The 8,190-nt window shown below is 38.5% G+C and overlaps 1 protein-coding gene across 1 annotated transcript; it reads left to right on the forward strand.

The window, feature by feature from the left end:
- The first annotated feature begins 1,923 nt into the window (after nt 1-1,923).
- Nucleotides 1,924-3,944, forward strand: ppk15 (pickpocket 15). Its single transcript, XM_064698648.1, has 5 exons — nt 1,924-2,059; nt 2,119-2,343; nt 2,403-2,574; nt 2,644-3,323; nt 3,383-3,944. Exons 1-5 carry the CDS (start codon nt 1,941-1,943, stop codon nt 3,621-3,623), a joined length of 1,437 nt encoding a protein of 478 aa, XP_064554718.1. The 5' UTR covers nt 1,924-1,940; the 3' UTR covers nt 3,624-3,944.
- Nucleotides 3,945-8,190: the final 4,246 nt, after the last annotated feature.

Consider the following 8,190-nt stretch of genomic DNA (forward strand, 5'->3'; position numbering starts at 1 on the left):
ATATTTTGTTTTAATAGTCCATATAAGGAAAGCTTTAATGAGGCTAAACTAATAAATATCGTTAAATGTTCTGTAAAAGAAAATATTCTCAATGTAAAAAAAAAAACAAGATTAATGGAAATCCAGCTCAACAACAAATTTTAATTAAATACAATAAAGGTAGACTTATAAAATTTCAACAACAAATACTTTTACAATTTTTAACAAGCGTTGGCAACATTTTTATAAAAATTCTTAGCTCGTACGGTAATAAATTAAAACCTTTCCAACTGCGACGGACCACAAACTACCTTAAATACATTAACGCGAATGCAACAAATTTATTTTTTTTTAATTTTGTTGTTATTATAGCAAAGCAGAAACTGTCAATTGATGAAATAAAATGGTTTGTGGGTGCTGTTAACAATGCGTTTGTTGAATTATTATTGCTGGACTCAAAGGAACCAAAGGAAATTAACTGCATGTTTGGGCGCATAAATAATTAAAAAGCTCGCATTAGTGTTGCATGGGCCATGTTGCATGTTGCATGCTGTCAGGCAGGCAACGTTCAAATTTCAATAAGCACTCTAATTGTTTTTAAGTGTTTTTCACCAGGCAGCAAACAACGTAAATGAGTCGTAATTGCATAATTCTAATTTAGCGTCGAGTTCTAAGCACCAAAAACATGTTGACTACATTTAATGCATGCCACGTTGAGTGTTTGAGTTTTGAGTTGAGTTCTACACGTGTGTGCTGGTGTGTATGTGAGTATGGGTGTGGGTGTGTGTCTGGCTGTTTGGTGTGAATGGGTCGCTTGTTCAGTCATTTTGTCTAATAACATACTGCATTTGCAGTTGCTGCTGCGGCTGCTACTGCGCCTGCCTGGCTGTCAGCCCACCTGCCTGGCGGCTGTAATTGGGCAGGAGTTCTGTGTCGGTAGCGCCGCTAAAAACTTTACGAATTATGGCCTTGAAACCTGGCACAGGTGCCAGCAAATTCGTGTGCATTTTAACTTAAAAGATGTGGGAAAATATGGAACTGTTTGAAAGGAATTTAAGAGGACACGTATGTAGGGCATAAAGTGTATTTTAATTTTATTATTACTTCAACTAGAGAAACATTTAAAAATCGATTTGTATTCAAATCGGTTGTCTTAAATTTGTGTTTTGTCCATATTTGTCACGTACTTTTATTACAAATATAAACCAATTCAATTTACAAAATATACTAATATAAAAAATTATGTATGTTTTATAATAATATTGTTTTGTTTTATTGTTAATTGACTCCATAGTAGATAAAAACTAAATTCGTTTATAATATTAAAATTATAATTTCTTGTTTTCTTTTAATATTGATTAATATTTAATTTTGTGTTAATGAACGTTGGGCTTGTTAAACAGTTTGCATTCAACTTATATTATAATTCATATGCATATATTATTTCTCTCCTTTAAATTATTTACTTAACATATGTATCAATTTGACCAGTCCATTGTAAAATTAATACTGACATTCGAGCTGCTAAGTGAAAAGTTGACGCCTGTTGTTAACCCACTCAGACACAAATAAATTAACAATTTATTGTGCTTCGAGTGCTTGCTCTATATATAAGTGCATATATTCAACGAGTGTGTGCTGTGAGGGTGGACTTAAATCCTTATTGCGACACCTGCACAAAGCAAATACCAATTAAAAGCTTTTTGCATGCAGCGAACCTACCGACCAGTCAGCTACAAGAGTTGGCTCAGAGTGAGAGCAATCGAGACGGAGACAAAGGCAGCGACGGAAGTGGAGTCCAAGGCCAATGGGTGGTACAACCAGGCGCACATGCAATTAAGCTAACACAGGCCCAATACAAGTTCAGAATATGGCAGGAAAAGTGTCGCTTATATAAATGACATGGCAGGACAGCTCTACTCAGTTAGCAGGCGATTGGCATAGGAAACGATTGGGCGGATATGAAGCTGGAAAAACACAATCAGTCCTGGAGTGTATTAGGCTGGAGATTTGTGGCCTACTTGAAGGATTACTGTCAAAATTGTAGTCTGGCAGGCTTTGCCTATATTGCCAATCATAAGTAAGGGAAGGTAAGACGCGGATTTATGCACATAAACTTGATATTGTATTTGGCTACAGTTTGCATTTCACGGAGCGAATTTTTTGGCTACTGTGCATAATTGCATCGACCGTAGGTGTTTATAATCTGATCAGTCAATATCAGCGCGACTTCACCTCGCGTGCTGTCAGCATCGTCCCCGAGAGTCTATCGCCTTTTGCGATGCTCAAATTTCCATCGATCACTGTTTGCGAAATGCACTTTCGCACGGATTTTCCGCAAAATGTGGAAGACTATGTCCAGAGGTATGTGCAACAGTTCAATCATAGAAATATGCTATGTACAGGCTTGAGGTTTCTTACAGCTTGGGTACAGACTTGAATGGGCCCTACAACTATGATTTGGAGAATTATGTGTCCTTCATATTGTTTCCATATCTGTATTCCGTTAACATGGTTTCGCGCTGCGAACGATTCGAAAATTGTGAAGAATGCGCCAAGTGCCCCAAGAACGATTATCGACAGATTGCCACAAGGGTATATTGAGAAAAGGTGTACTATGTCTTAGGAGGTCTTTTTTTAAACTTGTATTGTTTTATTTCTCAGTTTGGTTTTAATTGCTCGGATCTGTTTATCAGTTGCAAATTGTCGGATAACACCTTTGACTGCTGCAACTTCTTTCTGCCGATGATCACACCGTTCGGGCGCTGTTTTCTGCTCAACTCGCTGCAGAACAACGAGCCCGAATCGAAGCATTGGCTGCCGGCCATTTTGGATCGGGGTAGCCGACCGGAAATAAAACTGCATCTGACACGCGGCGCTAAGATTAGCGTACTCAATGAGGAGGATGTCACGACCGCGCAGCTGCCAACGGTGGATGTCAGTGTGCTGGAGGGACAGCATAAGACACTGCAGTTTCACAAGGAGGCCATGGTGAATGATCCTAATATGAAGGATATTCCAGTGGCCGCCCGTGATTGCTACTTTCCCGATGAGGTTATGCCCTGGAGCATGTACAAGGCGTACAGTTTTAGTGCCTGCATCAGCGACTGCGCCAGACTGTATCAATATGAGCTGTGCAACTGCTCTACCTACAATTTCACACCATTCAAGGATGAACGCTATCCCGACTGTGACTTGAAGGGGTACTTGTGTCTGGAGAAGGTTAGCATGGTCAAGGAGGATGTCAAAAGACTGTTTCGCATTAGTTCACCGAAACTGCATTGCCATTGCCTGCCCTCCTGCACGGAGGGCGACTTGAAAGCCATCTATGAAGATCTAACCAGGTAAATTGTGAATCCCTAGCTCTGAGGGCATCTCTTTAACGTCTTCCAATCTCTGGCAGCACAATTGCCAATGTCAGGGATACCAATGTAACAATTATGATGCCAGTGTGGCCCACGGATCAATATCGCCGTCAGGTGCTTCGCACCAAACTGGATGTCGTTGTCTCCATTGGTGGCATACTGGGCCTCTTTCTTGGCGCCAGCATCCTGAGCGCCATCGAGTTTGTCTACTACTTTACAATGCGTGCTGCCAAAAGTGCGCTGATGGCACGCAAGAAATTGGTTAAGACAAATGCTTAATTGGCCGTCTGCCAAGCAGATGCAGAAGCATTATAATCGTTGTAGACGCCTTTAAAATTGATTTACTATTTAAAGGAATATTTTTTTGCGGAAAGTGAGCTTTTTTTAGAATCAGTGTTTTATCATATATATATATATATATATAAAATAGCCTGAACGGTGACTAACGCACTGCCCAAGCCGTAAGAGCTTCAAAGCTGAAAATTGGATTGAAGCTTCCTCTTCACACGCAAGTGAGGGAAATGGTGGTCTAAGATTTTGTGACAAACATCATAAGCAACCCACTGTGTGAATTTGGTGTCTGAGCTGTCTAGTATGCGAGAGGTCACCGGTTCAACACCGGTAGCTGTTGGTAATATTTATATTTAAATATTTAATATGTTATTCTTAATAAAACAAAACAAAAATCACAATTAATTAAAAAACAACAAATTAAACGGCAAGGGAATAGGAGTTCACAATAATTTATTTTTTATTTTTTGGCAAGACCGAATCAGTCTACTGATTGGCTTAGTTGGCTAAGCCTCGCCACATTGAAAGCGAGACTGAGTTTTCAAGTACCTGAGAAAACAGAAGACGGAAATTGTAGATCTCGTTAACAAAAAATAAATGAATAGATGGGCGATGAATATTTTACTGGCTTAACCAAAATGTAGACAAACTCGCGACGGGAAATGCCTCTTCTGTATGAGTCACGGAAGCAACTGTCGAATGGTATCCTACGCGATTGTTTTGAATAAGGCCATTTTAGTTAATTAAAGCAATATAAGTTACAATGAAACTGATCAACCAAAAAAAAAAAATGGTTGTACCGACTAAATATATTAAGATAGCTACTTCTGATTTTAATTATTTTGTCGCACCTATTAGTTTTCTTATTAAAAACTTCTGGACTTAGGGTACAAACAGTTTACGACCGTTATTTAATCGAATCTTTCGTCCCTAGTCCATTCGCATACAGTGTATGTGTATTACATTTTTATACCCTGAACCCATTAAAAATGGGTACAAAGGGTATAATGTATTTGTGCAAATGTAAGTAACAGGCAGAAGGAAGCATATCCGACCCCGTAAAGTATATATATTCTTGATCAGCATCAATAGCCGAGTCGATCTAGCCATGTCCGTCTGTCAGTCCCTCCGTCCGTCTGTCTGTCCGTCAGTCCGTATGTATGAACGCAAGGAACTCAGAACCTATAAGAGCTATGACATGAAATTTTAGCTTTAGGTCCTCCTAGAGCCCGCGCAGATCGAGTTTGTTTCCGATATTCGATAAATTGCCCCGTTTCCAAGTAATCGATAAAAATCGATATCGAAATCCTGTTTTTGAGCAATTTTGGTAAATAATAAGAGCTAGGGTCACCAAACTTGACATGTAGCTTCTATAATAGTATATATACAAAAAACACAGAAGTTTTTTAAGAAAACGTGTTGTGGCTTTCCTCGTATGTATACATGTACACACACACATTTATGCGCGTCTTCTTTGAATTGTATCAACAGCATTGCAATTGCGATTGTATTGTTTTCTGTGCTGCTATTTCAATTCGTTTTTTCTCATTGAGACTCAATTATTGTTGTGGCTGTTGAGAAGAGGCGGCAGCAAGCGGTGCGGTCTGTAGCGAGTTCGAACCCTTAAGGAGGGGACTATTTTGTTTGCTGGTGTGGCTGTTGAGTAGAGGCAGCAGCAATTAATGCGGTCAGATGAGAGTTCGAACATCTTCTTTGCTTTTTTTAAATTTATCTTTATTACTACCAAAGCAAACGAGCGCGTAGCGCGAGCTGCATTTGGTGTTGGAATAAGAGGGTTCAGGGTATCCCCTCGTCGGGAGCTCTCGACTAGAACCTCTTACTTGTTTTTTTTATTAAATAGTTGGTTGACCCGGCGGACTGCAATGCATATTAAAAATTCAGCCGTGGAATGCTGTCGTGCCAAGGATACGGAGAAGGATGCCAAAGCCCGAGTGTGTGACGAAAATCAATGAAACTTGCAATTTGCACAGTCAGCGGTCAGTGGCCAACGCCTGCAGTGACTTCATCTCGCATTTTTCCAGGTCCTTTTGCTCTGTTGCTGACGCTCGGGGCTTGCCTTGTTGCAGGCTTAATAAGAATTTCATTTGCTGTATTTTAAATATTTAAAATTCCTTAACAATGCGAAAGGGACCGGCACAAAAAAGCTGAGCACATTAATTTTGTTGCCTTGTGTCCTTTTTGTGTGACTAAAAACAATGCTTAATTAATAACGCGCTACGTCCAGTGAAAGTGCCACGAAATGGGCCTTTTCTTTCGGCCTGATTGTCTCAAACACTTAAGAGTATTTCCAAAATTACACCTAATTGCCAAAGGGCTTAAATATTAAAAGCATATATATGTGCTTGGTAAAATGTAAGATTTTTATTATAAAACCTTTTTAAATTATTTAAAGATTATTTGGCTTGCTAGTTTAATTTAATTTATTTAGGTCTTTTGTCATTCCCTTGGAAACGGTTGCTCAGTCGTTTAACAATTTAATTAATTATATTAGATAGCATTTCCTTACATATTTTAATCAGGTATCTTGTAAAGACAAATATGTAGCAAGTCTAAGGGAATCAGCTGAGTGTTATTTTCATTTTGATAAAATATAGACGTTTTATATTGGAAAGCCCTTTGTGAATCTCTTAAATTATGTATATTTATTTTTTTAGTTCGGCTTACTCCTGAAACATGTAAATAAAATTTGTGTTTTACAAATTTTGAATTTTTGTTAAAAAACATTTTTTTTTTATCAAGGTCGAGGTTCTAGCCTTAGATTAAAGTATCACAATAATGCTAATTAAAATTAATATGAGTTCAGATAGATATTTATTTTTTCAGTTCCTTCAGTATGGAGATAGTTCCTTTTCAAGCTTCACTTAAAGGTACTGGCATGAGCATCATGTTCAACCATAAATAGGCTCAGCCACAGAGTCATAAATAATAATCTTGCCTTTATATACAATATTTGTTATATTTTTTTTATTTCACATATTTTTCTGCCCTTCGCTCTCTGTAAAGCCATTCCATTTTATTTTATTCAGCGCTTGGCTGCATCGTCTGGGCTTTCCCTTTTCACTTGGCCTTTTGCCTTTGCGCATTCATAGTCTTATTCATATTCATTGTGCATTTGTGTTTCGAGGTGTTGGCATATTTATGTCGGAAATCCTTTTTATTCACTCAAATGTTTGTCCACAAAGCTGGGTAGGCAGAAAAAAAAATGGAAGCCGCAGTGAAAGTGTAGCAGAAAAAGCTGTGCCCAGCAACAAAGTGTAGTCCGGCAAGTTTTTGGGGACACGCTGTCAACTTTACAGTTGTTGTAGCTGCTGTTCTTATTTTGGTTCTTGTTGCTGTCGCAGTTGCTGTTGTTGTACTTGTCGCGCGTATCATTTATCAAGCTCAGCAAAAAAGGGAACATTTTTGTCATGTTAAACTGTCAGAGTGCGCATTTAGTCATTACTTACATTTTGCTAGCCCCGCTGCGCGCGCTCTGTTACCCTCTCTTCCCCTTTGTCATTCTTTTTCTGCTTGTCATACACATGCAAATGCAGCAGACACGCACGCATATACACACCTACGCACGACACACACTTGCAAAATGTAATTAAAAGTTGCCATGCAAATCTGCGGTTGAGTTTTCATTTTCATTTTCATGTTCATTTCCGCTTCCGTTTCTGTGGCCCGTTTCGCTTTCGCTGGGCCATTAGCATAACGCTCGAAAGTATGCAACACTTTAATGAAACGCCCCATTTGCCATTTATCAAACTCGGACGGACATCGCAAATGTTAATTATTATGTTTTATTGCTCCAGACGGCGAAAGATTTGAATTTCTGTTCGCCGTGATTTCGTCGACACTAAAATATGAGCTCAGCATGTGGCCAAGAGTTTGCCGCAAACTTATGACCAATTTATTGCTATCAAACCATAATTAAATTTACAAGAATTGAAATGGAGCTAAAGCAGCTATTTATTGGATATACCATTCTAAACAAACAATTTCTTAAATTAAGATTGATTTCAGGCAGCCAGACTTTAATTACAATTTGGAAAAGAAAATTGCATATAAAATTAAGTTTGGACACTTGCAGCGTCTTAAATCGCATTTCAATTCCAATTGGCAACTGAGAGAGTAAGCAATTGCAATTGCCGAAGAGGTGCTTGAGGAAAGGGATTGGCAATGGCAATGGCAACGGGAAACGAAAACTATTTTTCAATTACCTTTTTCGCACGCACGTTTGCTTAGCATTTTACCTTTGTGCGAGACTTTCCGTTGCCACCCAATGCTAACCCAGCAACAGGCGCCTTTCTACACGCTTCTCACGAGAAACGCTTAGCAGGAGAACAAGAGGTAGGAAATTGGGCTTATCGATACACAATTGAATTCCAGCTCCAGTTGAAGAATTTAATCTTTGATTACGAGCTTCAATTTGAGTTATTATGAACTGAAGGCTATAACGTATTTTGCAGTGTGTAGCTTTATTAAAAATAATAAAAAAAATAATATATATTTAAATAAAATTAATTTAATGCCTAACACTAAAAATGTACGC

This window comes from Drosophila montana, unplaced genomic scaffold (assembly GCF_035044405.1).
Source record: "Drosophila montana isolate Dmon_TW-CO22-7 unplaced genomic scaffold, ASM3504440v1 contig_779_1, whole genome shotgun sequence".
NCBI lineage: Eukaryota > Metazoa > Arthropoda > Insecta > Diptera > Drosophilidae > Drosophila > Drosophila montana.

Bases quoted from the DNA above. Each gene is read 5' to 3' on its own strand.
- ppk15 (XM_064698648.1), top strand. From the start codon at position 1,941: ATGAAGCTGGAAAAACACAATCAGTCCTGGAGTGTATTAGGCTGGAGA. The intron at 2,060-2,118 runs GTAAGGGAAGGT...ATTTGGCTACAG, and splicing joins GCCTATATTGCCAATCATAA to TTTGCATTTCACGGAGCGAA. The intron at 3,324-3,382 runs GTAAATTGTGAA...AATCTCTGGCAG, and splicing joins ATCTATGAAGATCTAACCAG to CACAATTGCCAATGTCAGGG.